The 16,507-nt window shown below is 59.4% G+C and overlaps 2 protein-coding genes across 2 annotated transcripts; one reads left to right on the top strand and one right to left on the bottom strand.

Annotated features, from left to right (window-relative positions):
• Positions 1-282: 282 nt before the first annotated feature.
• On the top strand, positions 283-6,549 carry KLHL40 (kelch like family member 40). Its single transcript, XM_021678850.1, has 6 exons — positions 283-1,443; positions 2,738-2,898; positions 3,183-3,290; positions 3,449-3,634; positions 5,404-5,550; positions 6,393-6,549. The coding sequence occupies exons 1-6, from the start codon at positions 283-285 to the stop codon at positions 6,502-6,504; spliced, it is 1,875 nt and encodes a 624-aa protein (XP_021534525.1). The 3' UTR covers positions 6,505-6,549.
• Positions 6,550-7,169: 620 nt separating this feature from the next.
• On the bottom strand, positions 7,170-14,579 carry HHATL (hedgehog acyltransferase like). The gene is made up of 11 exons (XM_021678848.2): positions 14,474-14,579; positions 14,001-14,068; positions 13,324-13,437; positions 13,013-13,207; positions 12,438-12,647; positions 11,916-12,087; positions 11,314-11,458; positions 11,160-11,195; positions 8,150-8,351; positions 7,612-7,753; positions 7,170-7,410 (listed from the first exon to the last, which is right to left on the bottom strand). Exons 1-11 carry the CDS (start codon positions 14,577-14,579, stop codon positions 7,286-7,288), a joined length of 1,515 nt encoding a protein of 504 aa, XP_021534523.1. The 3' UTR covers positions 7,170-7,285.
• Positions 14,580-16,507: the final 1,928 nt, after the last annotated feature.

Below are 16,507 nucleotides of genomic sequence, written 5' to 3'. Positions count from 1 at the left end.
ATTTAGAAATGAGGCAGCGAGGCCCTCATAGGCCCAAATACCCCACCCCTGTCCCGTGAGCCCCTGGGGCTGAGTCAAGGCTGCTCTGGGAGGGGGCCTCTGCCCAGCTGTCCCCTCTGCGTCATGCGCAGGAAGCCAGGCAGCTCGCCTTACAGGGCCCTGTCCACCTCTATATATAGCCCCGCGAAGACAGCTGCGTAGACCGATTGTGACCCAGAAGGAAAGCAGGGGAATAGAAAGAGGAGGCCCCTGGCAAGGCACTGGCACCCCAAGCCACCCATCATGACGCTGGGCTTGGAGCAGGCGGAGGAGCAGCGTCTGTACCAGCAGACGCTCCTGCAGGACGGGCTCAAGGACATGCTGGACCACGGCAAGTTCCTCGACTGTGTGGTGCGGGTGGGGGAGCGCGAGTTCCCGTGCCACCGCCTGGTGCTGGCCGCCTGCAGCCCCTACTTCCGGGCGCGCTTCCTGGCCGAGCCTGAGCGCGCGGGCGAGCTGCGCCTGGAGGAGGTGTCCCCGGCCGTGGTGGCGCAGGTGCTGCACTACCTGTACACGTCGGAGATCGCGCTGGACGAGGCGAGCGTGCAGGACTTGTTCGCCGCGGCGCACCGCTTCCAGATCCCGTCCATCTTCACCATCTGCGTGTCCTTCCTACAGAAGCGCCTGTGTCTCGCCAACTGCCTGGCCGTCTTCCGCCTTGGCCTCCTGCTCGACTGCGCGCGCCTGGCCGTGGCCGCCCGCGACTTCATCTGCGCGCGCTTCTCGCTCGTGGCGCGCGACGCCGACTTCCTCGGGCTCTCGGCCGACGAGCTCATCGCCATCATCTCCAGCGACGGCCTCAACGTGGAGAAGGAGGAGGCCGTGTTCGAGGCGGTGATGCGGTGGGCGGGCAGCGGCGACGCCAAGACGCAGGAGGAGCGCCAGCGCGCGCTGCCCACCGTCTTCGAGAGCGTGCGCTGCCGCCTGCTGCCGCGGGCCTTCCTGGAGAGCCGCGTGGAGAAGCACCCCCTCGTGCGCGCCCAGCCCGAGCTGCTGCGCAAGGTGCAGATGGTGAAGGACGCGCACGAGGGCCGCCTCACCGTGCTGCGCAAGAAGAAGAAGGACACGGGGAAGGAGGCAGCCGGGGCCAAGGCTGCTGGCAAGGGCACGGGCGAAGCCAAGGCAGAGGACGACGAGGAGGAGGCTGAACGCATCATCCCCGGGATCCTCAATGACACTCTGCGCTTTGGCATGTTCCTGCAGGACCTCATCTTCATGCTCAGTGAGGAGGGGGCCGTGGCCTATGACCCAGCGGCCAACGAGTGCTACTGTGCTTCGCTCTCCACCCAGATCCCTAAGAACCACGTCAGCCTTGTGACCAAGGAGAACCAGGTCTTTGTGGCTGGGGGCCTCTTCTACAACGAGGACAACAAGGAGGACCCCATGAGTGCTTACTTCTTGCAGGTGCCTGCCCAGCCCTGGGAAGGGCAGCCAGTGCCGCGTTCTGGGAACGGGGGTGGGGGTGGCGGTCAGCTTTGGGGCCCATGAGAGGCTTGTGTCTACTTGTTGGGGGGTGTTATTGGGTCTAGGATGAGATGTAGACCAGGGAGGTTGACTGAGAGCCACTTGCCTGAAGTCTTGAAGGCAGTTATAGGCAGTTGACAATTAGCTGCGTAACTCTGATGTCTTTCAGGAGGATGTGAGCCCCAGGGAGGTCTGATATGTTGGAGGCCCTGTCTCTGCACAGGGATTGAGGTCAGGCACAGTGAGAAGGAGGAGCAAGGTCAGTGTAGGGGTCAGTCTGGGGCAGGACCTTTGCGTGAGGCCCGGACTGGAGTATAGAACAGAGTGTCCCAAACAAAGGGAGCATCCTGCCTAGTCTTCTCACTGTACAGATGAGAAAACCGAGGCCCAGAAAGGACCAGTAGAGTGGGGTGACCAGTCCAAGTTGTAGTGTCTCATGGGATCTCAGAGGGCAGAGATGGTTCCCTGGTGACTGGCCATGTAGGTTTGAGTCCTGCCATCTGGGTGGAATTTGGACACTTGAAGGGGAAGTTAGGGTGTTTCTGCCTGAGGAATGGTGAGCAAGGGACAGAGACTGGAATGAGCCCAGCGAGTGGTGAGCTCAGTGAGGCCTGACCAGGTGTGGAGAAGGGTGAGGGGCAACTCGGTACCAGGGTTAAACCGGGGGCAGGGAGGGAGGGGGGCAGCTCCACCAGCCAAAGCATATCATGGGCCTTGCTTATTTTCTCTGGGGATATTATCCTTCCTGCTTGATAAGGTTGTTTGAAGGTTACAGATGGTTATAAAGTGTTCATCAGCACATTGCTCAGCCTTCAGAAAACTTTCCAGAAAGATGAGCCACAAATATCGTTGTAAGACTATGGAGATGGGACAGGGCCGCAGACTTACACTGTAGATTTTAAGGGATGAGGGGCAGAGCTGTATTTGGAGGTTTTCTGTGCAGTGGGCTGGGTGGAAAACAGAGGGCAGGCAGGCCTCAGTTCTGGAGTCGTAGTGGGAAGGGACAGGTCTCTGCGTGGGGTGCCCCATCGTGGTGCTGTAATGTGGTCTCTGGGCCCCGACCTCCGGAGGGCCTCGGTTGTTCTCAGCCTGGTAGGAGGATAGGGTACTGTCTCCAGGGATGGCCTCCAGGCTGCGTTGGCCCTAGCTGGAGACCTGGCCTCCTCTGTGACCCGGGGTGGCTGGGGGAGTGCGGGCGTGGAGGCCGGTGGCTGACTGCACGCCCGGCCCGCAGTTTGACCACCTGGACTCCGAGTGGCTGGGGATGCCGCCGCTGCCCTCGCCGCGCTGCCTCTTCGGCCTGGGAAAGGCTCTCAACTCCATCTACGTGGTCGGCGGCCGAGAGCTCAAGGACGGCGAGCGCAGCCTAGACTCGGTCATGTGCTACGACCGGCAGTGAGCAGGGGCCGGGGGCGGGGTTGAGGAGTCCAGGGGGCGGGGCGGGGCCCGGGGGCGGGGTTGGGGGCGCGGCGGGGGCCGGAGCCAGAGCCCGGGGCTGCGGGCGGAGGCGGGCTTGGGTAGGGGCGGAGCGGCGGGCCGCTGGGTGGGTGCCAGGACCCGAGAGGTGCCGGTTATGCACCGGGTGCACCCCGAATATGTGCTGGCTGGTGGGTGAATGCAGAGACAGGGACCCAGCGCACTCCTGAACCGGGCGCCCGCCCTACTCCGGTCTCCTCCAGGTCGTTCAAATGGGGCGAATCGGATCCGCTGCCGTATGCCGTGTACGGCCACGCGGTGCTCTCCCACATGGACCTGGTCTACGTCCTTGGCGGCAAAGGCAGCGACAGGTGAGGCTCGGGCCTGGAGCGAGTGCAGGAGCAGGGCTGTAGGTTAGAGCGGGAGCACAGTCTCCCCAGGCTGTCGGGGATTGTCCGGAGCCACTGAACCGGAGGAGGGGCGCTGTGCTCAGGCTTCCTCCCTCTCGCTCACGGTCCCCCACCCCCAGGAAGTGCCTGAAGAAGATGTGTGTCTACGACCCTAAGAAGTTCGAGTGGACCGAGCTGGCCCCCATGCAGACTGCGCGCTCCCTCTTCGGGGCCACCATCCACGATGGCCGCATTTTTGTAGCCGCCGGCGTCACAGACACGGGGCTGACCAGTTCAGCTGAAGTGTACAGCATCGCGGACAACAAGTATGGCTGCTTTCCGCCCCTTCCAGTGGGCAGTCAGGGACCAAGGGCCCCCCTGTGACTGCCTGGCTGTGTGGCTTTGAACCTGTTGGGTCTCTCTGTGACGGCCCTGGCAGCAACCATGGTCCCTGCCCCTTGACATCAGCACAGGAATAGCCTCTCTGTCCTCATCGCCATGAGGCGGGCTTCCCCCACAATTTGGGGCCAGGGTTAGGGCCAGCCTGGCCTGCAGGAGAGAGCTCCCAGGAGTGGGGCGGGAGATGCCAGGTTCCTCATTCAGAGTCATACCGGGCAGTGGCCTGGTGCTCCAGATACACTGGTGACCAAGACAGAAGCCGCCCTGCCCTGGGAGGCCAGGGGAAACCTGAGCCAGCAGCCCCCTTGGACTTAGCCAGCAAAAGGGATGGCGGCAGAAGGATTCCCCAGGCCAAGGAAAGTTGGTGACAAGGCAGTTAGGAGGAAAAAAGGCAGGCCTGTTGGAGGAAAGGTTGGAGGAAGGAAGGTGGGGATGGGGGCACCGGGGTTGGAGAGGTGGCAAGCAGGGCCAAGGGACTCAATCCTAGGGCGGTGAAATGCCTGTGATGGGTTTTAGGCTCATATCTGTGTTTTATTAGGTAACAGCTGATGTAGAGAACAGATTAGAGATCTTCCAGGAGGCAGGGGTGCAGCCATAGAGCAGGAGGTGGCGGCCTGCAGATGGGGGCACGGTGGAAATGGGGCCGAGGGGGCGCACAGGAGAAAGACGTAGGCCAGGGCTTCCCACGCTGTGATATGCACACGAATCTCCCGGGGAGTCGTGTTAAAATGCAGATTCTCATTCTTGGGCCTGGGGAAGGGCCTGAGTGTGTATTTCTAACACCCCTCACGCCGCCCAGGTGATGCTGATGCTGCTGGTCCATGGGCCCCACTTAGAGTAGCAAGAGTTTAGGAGATTCAAGAAATAAGATTTAGAGATTGATTGCATGTTGGGGATAAGAGGGAGATGTGGATGCTTTTGAGAGAAGGTGGGAGGTCATTTACTGGAGAACCACTGAGGTTAGATTGGAAATGTGAGGGTCCAGTTAGGACACGTGGATTTGTGGGATCTGGGAGTGTCCAGGAGGAGCCCGCCAGGGCAGAGAGAATGCTGAGCTGGAGAGATTTGGGGCCAACAGTCAATGGAGGGAATGAGCTCCCTCAGGAGAGAGAGTGTAAGAGGGAGAAGCTGAGGCCCAAGCCCTGAGGGATTGTGGAGGCAGATGCATTATCCAGGAAGGAATCTGAGGACATGAGAGGCTGGGCGGGTGGGAGGTGAGAACGTCACATCAGTAGAGATGGGTGTTGTGCCTGGATTTTATGCTCTGTGGTGGCTGGGGACCGGAGAGCTGTTTTGGAGGGTAGGGATGAAGGCCCAACCTCATGGCCAGAGGAGGGGAGTGAAGACACCCTGAGAATAATTGGGCAGTGAAGAGGGGAAGAAGGTTGGGGCAGGGGCGCCAGGGGAGGGCAGCTCCCCCGGGAGAATTAGTTCAGGAGCAAAGGAGGGCCACTGGGGAGATCCATGGTGGATTGCACGGGGCAGGCTGGGTGCAATGACCAGGGGACCGTGGAGGGAAACGGGAGGGGCAGGAGAACGGGGAAGGCTGGAGAGCGGTGCTGGGAGGGTCAGGACACAGAAGGTTGTGCTGGGAGCGTGGGTGCTTGGGATTCGGGTTTCCAAGGGGTGTAGCTGAAGCTGTGGGCGCTGGGGCCGCTGGGTGATGCACCTCTTCACGCCCCCTCCTCCCCACCAGGTGGGCACCCTTTGAGGCCTTCCCACAGGAACGCAGCTCGCTCAGCCTGGTCAGCCTGGCAGGCACCCTGTACGCCATCGGTGGCTTTGCCACGCTGGAGACCGAGTCTGGAGAGTTGGTCCCCACAGAGCTCAACGACATCTGGAGGTGAGCCCGGGGCCCAGGGAGGTGACCAAAGCCCCCGAGCAAGGCTGATGCCCCCCAGCAGCGCCTGGCGAGTTCATCTGGGGCTGGGGTGATCCCTCTTCCAGTCCCATGCGGCAGGGACAGCAGACACGCCCTGCTCAGCCCAGTCTTTCCGGTTTGGCTGGCAAGGGCCCGGTGTGCTCACAGGGCACCACGCCCCGCTGTGGAGCATCAAGCGAGCCGCAGGCCGGAGCTGCCCCAAGTTTAGGGCCCAGACCCAAGGAAACAGGCCCCAGGGAGTAGAGGGGGCCCTGAAGAGGCAGCCAGGCCTTTCCTCCCTGCTCTGTCCTGGGTACTCTTGCTGGAGGGGAGAGCTGGGGCCAGAATTGAGAAGAAGGTGGACCCCAACTGCTGAGAGCCATTGCTTTCCATGCTGGCCCTTCCTGGGGGTGGAGGGAAGAGGTTTCGGTGCCTGGGGCACCTGCTAAACCTTCAGTTATTCTCACTGCTCCATGGGGGCAGGTGGGTCTTGGGGGGACTTCTGGAGTGCTGAATACAGAATTCTCCAGAGGAGGGGCTGTGGAAATGCAGGCCTTCCTGGAAGCGTGGGGCATTCCTTGAGAGGTGACCCTTCCTGGAATGTGGGGTGGCTGTTCTTTGGGGGTGGGCCTTTTGGGGGGGCCCTTTCCCAGGACATGAGAATTCTCCAGGACCAGACATTTCTGGAGATGGGCCTGGGGCTTCGGGGACACTCCCCAGGGGTAGGCCTAGCATCGTCAGCCACCCCTCTCGGCTGGGGCCCACTCTGCACTCGGCTGACCCAGCTCTGTGTCCCTGTCCTCACTCCTCCCTCCCACCCCCAGATATAATGAGGACGAGAAGAAGTGGGAGGGCATCCTGAGGGAGATAGCCTATGCAGCCGGCGCCACCTGCCTACCCGTTCGGCTCAACGTGCTGCGCCTGACCAAGATGTGACCAGCCCCGAGGGCCTGAACTAAGCACCCCTCCCACCCTGCGGCCACACAGGCCTGGACTTTTGAGGGCTCTGGAGAAGAGGCTGGGAGAAGCCTGAGCCCACCTGGGTCCCGTTGTGCCACCTGGGGGTGCTCTTCAGCAGGGGAGGGAAATCGCTGCCCAGTCCTAGCCTTTCCAGCAGGGACCAGGGACTTAGGGCTCTCCGGTATCCCCATATCCCCGGTCTTCTTGTTCCATGAGCCAGAACCACAGGGAGGTTGCATTCTGGGCCAGTCCCAGCCCGCCTGTGTGCGGTGGATGTACCCACGGGACTCCATCTCCTCGCCTGTCAGATGGGGAGTGTCCCTTTCAAGCACACTCTGCAGCCTGGATAGGTCCTTAAGAGGAATAAAGTGACTTCTGAGCAAGTAGCTCAGGGTCTGGAATCAGGTCTTCCAAGGGTCAGTGGCCAGGTGGTTGAAGATTCCAGGCTTCGGTGTTCAGCTGCTGGGTTGCCCAGGTCAGTGGCCTCCGCACTCCACGTGGGTATCTCCTCCACATTCTGTGTGCACTGAGAGCCTGACCCCCCCCCCCACTCCCTGGGGCTCAGAACCCCCACTTCCTCAAAGAGCATGGACAAGGAGCCAGGAAATTGCTGGTGGAAGGGACAGGGAACAGCCAAACTGTGGTAGAAAAGTCTTTTATTCTAGCGGTCAGGCCCCATCCGGCCTGGCCTGGGCCTGGGCCTGGGCCCGGGAATAGCTGAGCAGAGCCTATCCCTCTCCCCTCTGCCTCCTCCCACCTACTCCGGCTTCTCTTTGTCCTGCTTCTGCTCCTCCTCTAGGGCCAGGGTTCGCTCTCGCTCCTTCACCAGCTGGACACCACAGTAGGTGACAAATAGGACGGCCAGAGTGGTCTGGGGGAACCCTGTGTGGGGAAGAGGTCATCGATGCCTGGGAGCAGGACCCCAGCCTCAGGGACTCTTTTCTTCTCATGCCCCTCCCCACTTGATTGGCCCGCCCTGCTAGGTCCCCGGGGTGTTGGGTTGGGATGGGGGCATTTCAGGAGGTCACAGTCCTCAAGGTTGATACCTGGCATCTTCTGTATCCAGACCTCCCTGTCCCTCACCTGTGAGTAGCAGGCGCCTGGCAACCAGCTCTGTGAACTCAAGACTGTTCAGGCTTACAAGGTTGTACATGATGATGGCCCAGAAGTTCATGGCCCCAAAGAGGGCCCGGACCCTGCGAGACATCTGCTCCGACAGAGAGGCCTGCCCAGTCCGGGAAAACATTGGCAGTGGGGCAAGAGGTCAAGGGGAAAGAGGACACAGTTGGTCAGAGGTCCTGCCCACAGGGCTCCCCCAGGTCCTGGGGACGTGCTTGGGTCTCTGAGAGTCCCCAGGGCAGCCCTCCCTTGTTGTTAAAGATGGGAATACTGAGGACCAGAGAGAGGGGAGGGCCTGACCATCACAGCCTGGCCCAGGTGTCCACACTCCACAAAAGGGGGTGCTGGATACCAAGAGGGGGAGCCACTGCCTTGACAGCCAGGAAGTTGTGGTGAGAAAGTTCCGGACTGGGGGCCAGGTGTGGCTGGAAGACTCCAGAGAGCAGCAGTGCACCCCCTCCAGCGACCCAGCCAACCCCTGCCCCAGGCCTTCCCTACTCACCTCAATTTGTGCTAGGGGCCCCCACTCGGCCAGCTTCTGCACCCAGAGTTCAAAGTTGAGGCCAAAGCAGTTAAGGAATGACCACAGGTAAACAGTATCACAAGGTCCAAGCCACAGAGTAGTGATGGCAAAGGTGGCCACGGTGGCCCCCAGCTCTGGAATCACCTTGGAGTGCTCCCCACCAATGTGGTCATACACATACCTGCAAGAAAGGCAGGAGAAAGGACCAGCGGGGGTGTGGGAGAGGGCAGGTAGGAGATGGGCAAATGATATGCCACAGGGGCAACCCTCCTCAACACCATCATCCCGGGCACGTCCAACATCCCTGACCTCAGATGGCTGCTCCTCTTCCACCCAACTTCAGAATGTGGAAGGCTCAGCTTTGAACTTCGGTGTCTCCTCATCCATTCCCCAAGCGATCTCATCCAGACCCAAGACTTTGAACACTGTTTCTAGGCTGACGAGCCCCAAATCTGTGTCTCTAGCCTGCTCTCTTGACTCACACATCCAACTGTCACTAGACATCTCACTTGAATGACAGAGTCCCCCATCCCTGTCCAAACCCGCTGCATCCTCATCTCAGACAATGACACTTGCATCCATTCAGTTGCATCGAGAAGACGTGGTGCCATCTTGGACTATCCGTTCCCCTCTCCACATCCAAGCCAGCAAATTCTATGGGCTCCACGCAGTCCTGACTGCTGCTTGCCACCCCCACTACACCACCCTTGCCCAGCGGGTCATCTCCTCTCATAGATTATTGCAAGAGCCTCTTAAGTCACTTCCCTGCCTCTGCCTTGGACCCCTACCAACCGTTCTCCACATAGCAGCCAGAATCAGAGCACATGACTTCCACAATCAAACCCTCCCCCAAAGGCTCCCCATTACAATTAGAATAAACCACCTCCCTACTAAGGCTAGAAGATCCCACGATGTCTGGTTTCCGCCTCCCTCCCTGACCTCTTCACCCACCATTTCCCGCTCATTCTTGCCTTACTGGCCTTCCTCTCCCTCAGACACGGGCAGCTGGTTCCTGCCTCAAACGTATGCCCTTGTTCCTTCTCCCTTGAATTCTCTTCCCTAGATTTCCTTATCACTCAAGTCTCAATTCAAATATCAGAGGCCTGCCCAGACCACAACTGTAGAAGCTTCTACCCTGTGGCCAGCTTCTATCCCATTACACTTTTTTTTTTTTATAATGCTTACCACTCTCTAAAATTATTTTATTTATGTGTGTGTTTACCTGTTTATAGTCTGTTTCTCCCCACTAGACTGTAAGCTCCATGAGTTCAGGGTCTTTGCCATGTTCACTGCTGTATCTCCAGTGCCTAGAACAGTGCCTGGCACATAGTAGGTACTCAATAAATATTTGTTAAATAAATTCAGTAGAAGACCCATTGAGTAACTGGCCTCTTCATGCCTTGACCTCTTCATTTCCAGTGGTTGCTTCTCCACACCATCTCAGCCACCCACTCCCATGGTCATACTCCAACTTTGTCACCACTTGAAATTTCATTCCTTCCTAGTTATCATTCTCCACCCAGCCCCTCCTGGCATGCCCCCCCCCCAGCTCCAGTTCTTCAATCTCATTGACCCCTCCCCCTTCCCCTCTTCCTCACCTTGCAACCCTATTTTTACCACCCTCTTTAACTGGCTTAAATTCAATGATCATCATTATAAATAACCTAAAACCCCTCATCCTTCACTTCTTCCTTCTCACCAATCTGGGAGAGCCCAATCTCCCATGGTCTCCTCACCTGCACCCAAGAGGCTAAGCTCTGATAAGGAAAATCTCACACCTTTACATGCTAGAGTCCATAAATCCACTACCTCCAACCCCACCTGGGCTCTCAATGCCAAGGTTTCTCTAGTCAGCTTCTTCTTCTGCCATGCTCTCCAGTGGCTACTCCACCCTTATCTCTCCCCCAACTGTGAGCGGGTGTGGTGGGTGAGCTAGGCAAGAAGAAACGGGGCCCGAAGATGCTGCCTCCCTCTGTGCCCAACCCGGCATCTCTCAGCTGGTGACCTTGCCTCCTACTTCATGGAGAAAACTGAAGGCTTCCGGTGGATCCTTCTCGACACTAACCCGCCACCCTGCATCCATGCTGGCTTCTATTCCTCCTTCCTGTCCTGAAGCCAAGCCTCTGCCTAGCACTGCTTCCATCACCTCCTTCCTCCTTGGGGACCTCACTCTATCAATCACCCCTCTATCCTGCCTCCCAACTTAGACTTCCTCTTAGCAAGTGAGCATGTCCCACTATTTGCTGTCTTAACACACCTCACTTCTCCCTTCAGCAACTCCTCTGTCTCCCCCTCAGTAGCTAGCTTCCCCGCAGCATCTGACCCAGCTGCCCCCACCGTGCCTGGATGCTCTTCCTTGTTTCCAGACTGTCATGTGGTCTTGACTGTTCTACTCCTCTGACCACACCTTTCAGTCCCTTCTGCCACTCTCTCTTCTCCCCCAGTGGGAGTCCTTCCTGCTCCAATCTCAGCCACACCTTCTCTTCTTTACTCTCTCTCCTTGGGACTTAGGCACTCCCAAGGACTAAAGACCACCCTCCCACACTCATAAGGCTCGGAGCTGCATCGGTCCTCCAGACTTCTCTGAACCCCAGACCCTCAGACCTAACCACCTCCCTGAACCTCCACAAGAATGTCTCCCAGATTCCAACCATGTCTCACACAGAACCCCTCTCTAGATGCTGCCCCTCCATCTTCCCAGGCATAGGAATCTGGGAGTCATTTCCCTCTCCTTCTTGATCCCCTCAATCCATGGCCAAGTCCTGTCCAAGCTCCCTGCTGTGTGTCTTGACTCCAACCATTTCTCTCACCTCCAGCGCCCCCACCCATGTCCAAACCTCTGTCTTTCACCTAGACCTCTGCGATGACCTCCTCCTTGCTTCCTCTGGCCCAGGGCTGATCTTTTAAAACGTGGACCCATCTCTGCACTGCCTTGCTCAGACACCTGGCGGGATGACTGTGACCATTACCCCACCCCACCCCAACTCACTTGCAAAGCCAGTCGTTGATGCCACGGTCAAAGTGCCTGAGGGAGGAGGGCAGATGGGTGTGAATCAGCCAGGAGCAGTGCTCCGGGGGAATGGGGGAAAGAGGCTACGGGAAGGTGGGGATCCCAGTGGCTTGTCCCCGGACCTCGCACTCACGTTTCGGCGAAGACATAGAGAGCGGTGATGCACTTCGGAGGCTGGGGAGGGTCCAAGTGGTCAAGGCGCGCCACTGTGTTGACCACGCCGAAGAGGACGGCCGCCTTCACCCAGTCGTACACCAGGTTTGAGTAGGCTAGGCCAGCTGGGGATAGGGTGTAGTCACTGAATGGGGGGCGTCGCGCGGATCTCCGCTCCCCGGATCCCCCAAATCGTGGTAGGGAGGCTCGGAGCCAGGCCCTCCCCTACGGCCTCTCTCCGCAGGTCGTAGGGGAGGTCCTGGCAGCCGGCCCGCCCCCACGGAGACCCCACCCCCCATTTCCTGGGGGAGGAGCCGGCCCGGCCGGCCCCAGGGAGACCCCACCCAGGCTGTGGTAATCAACCCGAGGCCCTTGTGAGGCGGCTCTGCCCGTCTGGCCTCATAGAACAAAGATAACTCCAAGTCCCAGGCATTTCAAAGAGTAAATCCCGGCTCCCCCACCCTTGGATAGGTGCTGTGCCCTCGCAGGGTGTCAGCTCCCCCCGCAGTGACGCCATGGGGACGCAGAGGGTCTGTCTTTCTGTCTTTCCCAGTCCCTGTTCTGGCCCAGTCGCGCACCCACCGAGGGCGCTCTCTGGGAGGCGGTTGGCAAACTTGAGGTCACTGGGGATGGTGAGGATGTAGAAGAAGTGGAAGAAGATGTCCACGGCCACGATGGCCACGACGCTGAGGCCGCCCTGGGCCCGGATGCGCCACAGCTCACCCTCGCGCCTCACCGGCTCCACCTGGCTCATCTGGGGGATGCGAAGTGTCTGAGTGGGGAGGCAAGGCCTCCCGGAGGCATCCTGTCTGAATGGGGGGGGGGTCACCAACTGTCTGGGGATCTGAAGGTGAAGGGAGATGCACCTTCATCCTGGCAGCTGTGCCTGAGAGTGGAGCCACTTCTCCAGCCTGTGATCCCCGTCTGAGCAGGGAATGTGGCCCCATGCTGGGGTCTGAGGAGGCAGGGTATTATGGCTTCATCCTGGGGTCCTGCCTGAGGGTGAGGACACAGCCTGCCCTGGGAGTCCTAGCTGAGATGGGAGCCCCTATCTGAAGAGGGAGACCCAGCCCTGTTCTGGAAGCCCACAGGGTGTCCGCTCACCTGGGCGTGGAAGCGATCAAAGGTCATGATGGGCCCGAAGAAGAAGAAAGGCAGGTAGAAATTGTACTTGAGCAGGTCAGCTAGGGAGTAGCGGCGGTCAGGGTGGGCACAGCTCTCCAGCGCAAAGCTGGTACAACGCAGCACGGTGAAACCGCTGCCCCCGTGAAACAGCACCTCTTGAAGATCAAAAGTGCCTGTTACAAACCCGCTCTGGATGGGAGAGAACAGGCCGCCAGCTCACCAGGTGCCCCATCTCTGGGAAGCCCACTCAGCTTCCCATAGGGGCCCAGCGTTGTCCTGGCCCCTTCCTCTCTTGCAGAGCCAGTCAACACTGGCCACTGAAGGCTAATTCATGTTGAGTGCTTGGATAGAGCAGGGAACAAGCTGGACAAGTCCCCGCTGCGGTGGAGGGGACCACTTTGTGGGTGGGTATGTGCCACAGTCAAAGGTTTGGAGACAGGTGGGAAAGTGAAGGAAATGCTTGGGGGAGACTCCAAAAGTAAGGGCTTAAATGGGGTGAGCAGTTTGGGGTCCTATTCTTGCACCCTCCACCCTTGCCCTTCCCCAGTGCACACCTGCCAGGAGATGAGGGGATCCAGCTTGAAGGAGGCAAGGCTGGCCAGGCCGAGGCCAAGACAGAGCCAGGGCTGGCCCAAAAGTGAGGCCACATAGAGGCTGACACAGTGGCCAAGCAGCAGCCCCAGGTACCAAGGGCCCATCGTGCCCAGCACAGCCAGGGCCCCATACACGGCATACATCCAGGAGCGGAGCTGTGGACAGGGAGAAGGAATGGTTTATCTATCCATACAAGTGGATGTGGGACCCCAACCCTTGTTGCTCAAGGGGAGCTGGCAGGGGAGGCTGGGGTGGCTCAGGTCCAGCTCACCTGGGGGGCAACCATCGTGCAGAGTTTAGCAAACAGCACATGTCCAGAGAGGGCGAAGACGATGATGTTTCGGAAGGAGGTGAACCACATCACCCACTCGAAGTCAGCCACGTCCTGGGGCAGGCCCGGGCAGGTTAAGGAGGGGCAGGAGGCAGGACGGGCTGGCGTTTCGGCTGAGAAGAGTCCCAGTACCTACCTCCCCAGCCCCCATATTCTTAGGTATTAGAGGACAGCCATGGCTGGAGGCCCTCACCTTCCCCTCTGGGGGAAGTACCAGCCAGGTAGGTAGAGAGAAACAAGAGGTACCATGTGTGCTGCCCTGCTCCCCAGAACTCCCCCTCTGTTCAGCATATTGCCTGACATTCCACCATTAATGGCATTGTTCCTGGGAAGGATGGTGCTGGAGGCCCCTGCTGAAGCATGTCTCAATTTAGTTCCTAAATGAGCAGTGTCTGGGGGCAGGCTTGATGTGGCCCCAGGAGGACACAGTGGGGAAATGGATGGGCCAGTGGGGAAATGGAAGGCTCTGAAGCTCAAGCCAGAGACCCTCCTCACTGTGAGCCCTCTGTTACATGGGAACATCTGGAACAGGGGAGAGTCAGAAAGGGTCCGGGATGGGAGACACATGCCAGGGATCGGGGACCTCAGTCAGGGACCCTGGGGTGTGTGGGACCTACCATCTTCCGGCCAATATACTCCCAGCCAGGTCTCACAGATTCCCGGAAAGCCTTCCTGTGGGCCCCATCTGAGAACAGAGTGTGGCCTCAGTGGGGGCTGCGGGGACTTCACACCCTCACCTGCCCCTACAGCAAGGCTGACCCCCACCCTAGAGGGATGGGAATGGGTCTAGGTCTCTCTCTCTCTGCCTCTGCTTCTCTCTGGGTCTCATTGTGTGTCTCGGGCCAGGTCCTGACTGTACCCCCGAGTGTCTCTTTCTCTCTCTCTCTCTCTCTGTGGCTCTGTGTGCAGGTCTCTGTCAGTGCCTCTGCATCTGTCTTCTCCCTGTGACTACACCTAGCTCAGCCCAAACCCCAGGGCTTAGGGAATATCCTGGGTCTGGAGCCTTGAAGTTTATGGCCTTGCTGAGTAGAACCCTGAGGCCCACAGGGGAAGAAGGGTCCCACCCCCTGCTCCAGAGCCCGGCCATTACCTTGTGAAGCTTCAAGGAGACCCCGACCAGCATAGGCCAGAGCCCCACTCAGCACCAGGGAGTATAAGCCCAGCTCCGCCGCGGGCAATGCTGTCTTGATGCTCATAGCCTGGATGGCGCTGGGGGAGACAGATCGGGTGAGGGCACTGCTGCCCCCCAGCCCTGTCTAGCCCCAGCTGATGGTCCCCCACAGAAGTGATAGGGATCCCATTTTGAAGAGAGATTGCCCCTCCTGCCCTCCAGGGATCTCATGCTATTATCCTATCCTATCCCTGTCCCCCACCCCTCCCCTCCCAGATGCCGTAACATCCGGTGCCCATTCCTAGCGGCTGTTCTTGCTCCCCCTCTTCCTTTTGAAGGCTTTTGAAAGCCTAATCTTCACTCTCAGCCTGCCTGCCTCACCTTCATTTACTCCTTCATACCTTTCAGGTGGACCGGTCTCCACCTTTTGCTCCAACTGCTCCTGCCAAGGCCTCAGATAACCTTCATGTGGAGGGATTCCATCTATGTCACCTCAATCATGTTTCTGGCCCCCAGGGTCCCCACCCCCCTCAGTAAGCCTCCTTCAGCTACTGACAATGCCCCCCCCCGTACCCCTTTCTCGGATTCCCACACCCCTCCAGAGCTGCCTTTACTTCTCTGAGATCTCCTGGCCTCCCAGGTCCTGTCCCCAGCATTAAGCTTCCTTACCTCTCATTCAGCCTCCAGCCTCTCACTGATTCCCATTGCCCCAACCAGCCCCTGAGCCCCAGCCTGCCACTTCCCTGGTCCCTGCCTTGTGTCCGTGGCCACACCGCCCACTCTCTCAGTGCTTGTGTATTCAGGCCCTAGATGCTGGCTAGAGGCAGAGCTATTTGAAGAGGTGCCCTGGGGTAGTGGGTGTGGGGCCAGGCAGGGCCAGACAGCCCCAGGGATGGTGCTGGCCTCTGTCCAAGGTGCTGACCTGTATCAGGCTCAGGGTTAGTCTAGCCACCCCCCTCTTCCAGGGCCTAGTTCATCCCCAGGAGTCCTGCTGGGCCACCCCCTCCTATGCTCCAGCCTGGCCTTGGGCTTTCCCAAGGGTGCCACGGTTAACAGACCCAGGGCCAAATTAAAGGGAGGAACATGCTAGGCACTTTCTTGGGCTGGGCTGGGCCAAGAGGTGGCTGGCATGGCCCTGTCTCCCACCCCTGATTCTCCCCCAAATCTCCTTTACCAGCAATGCAACCAGCTCTCCAGGGCCCCCACAGTCAGCATTCTCCCCACTACATAGACAGAGGGGTCATGGCCCAGAGAAGGGCAGGGATCTCTCAAGGTCACACAGTGAGCCTGGGACAGGATTGTGTGTTCCCAGTGAGCCCTCTGGAATCTCGGTTAAGAGCATTGCTGCCCCTGCCCATACCAGGGGGCTTCCCAGACTGACCTCTGCACTGTTGGCCTGAGGGCTGAGGCTCCTCCTCATCGGCCAGGTTGGGGGAGGGAGGCCTGGAGGATCGGGTTAATGGAGCAGGAGTTTGAAACCGGAGCACGGTGAAGAGCCCACAAAATAGCTTTGTCAGCTGCCTCCCACTTGCCACTTTCCAATTTTAGCTCCCCATGGCCGCTGGTGGGTGTCCCCAGTGAGGCCTCCGTGAGCAGGTCCGGGGCTGGCCCCTGGCCTGGGACCTCTTCCGATAGACCCCCGGACCTGGGCCCCCATTGGATACAGCGGTGCCCCCTGCCCCCTGGTCCTGCCTGCGTCAGGTACACCTGAGGTAAAGACTGCTTTAGGGCCTGAAGTCTGGGTTGAGGGGCTTGAGGTGGGCTCCGTAGGTCTCAAGGACCCCAGAGTGGCTGAATCCCCTGCTGGCACTGACCTTGAGGAGGCTGTGAGGGACCCTGGCACACTGCCCACCTCGGGGCTCCGGGTTCCTGCGTCCAACCGTGCGTCCGTCCGACCAGCTAGGCTCTGGAGCCACAGTGGGGTGTGTCCAGCCCTGGGGTCCCCACCCCCTCAAGGCTATGAGCGGTGAGTGGTGACAGCAGGAGGAGGGTGGAGGAGGGCAGGGAGGAGGT

The sequence above is a fragment of the Neomonachus schauinslandi genome, chromosome 1 (assembly GCF_002201575.2).
Source record: "Neomonachus schauinslandi chromosome 1, ASM220157v2, whole genome shotgun sequence".
Taxonomy (NCBI): domain Eukaryota; kingdom Metazoa; phylum Chordata; class Mammalia; order Carnivora; family Phocidae; genus Neomonachus; species Neomonachus schauinslandi.
The sequence above is the reverse complement of the archived record's forward strand: the minus strand, read 5'-3'. Positions and strand labels throughout refer to the sequence as shown.

Excerpts from the sequence above, each read along its gene's own strand:
- KLHL40 (XM_021678850.1), top strand. The coding sequence starts at position 283 with ATGACGCTGGGCTTGGAGCAGGCGGAGGAGCAGCGTCTGTACCAGCAG. Across the intron at positions 2,899-3,182 it reads GTCATGTGCTACGACCGGCA|GTCGTTCAAATGGGGCGAAT; the intron begins GTGAGCAGGGGC and ends GGTCTCCTCCAG. Across the intron at positions 5,551-6,392 it reads GAGCTCAACGACATCTGGAG|ATATAATGAGGACGAGAAGA; the intron begins GTGAGCCCGGGG and ends TCCCACCCCCAG.
- HHATL (XM_021678848.2), bottom strand. The coding sequence starts at position 14,579 with ATGAGCATCAAGACAGCATTGCCCGCGGCGGAGCTGGGCTTATACTCC. Across the intron at positions 13,208-13,323 it reads GCACGATGGTTGCCCCCCAG|CTCCGCTCCTGGATGTATGC; the intron begins GTGAGCTGGACC and ends CCCTGTCCACAG. Across the intron at positions 7,754-8,149 it reads GGCCCCTAGCACAAATTGAG|GCCTCTCTGTCGGAGCAGAT; the intron begins GTGAGTAGGGAA and ends CGGACTGGGCAG.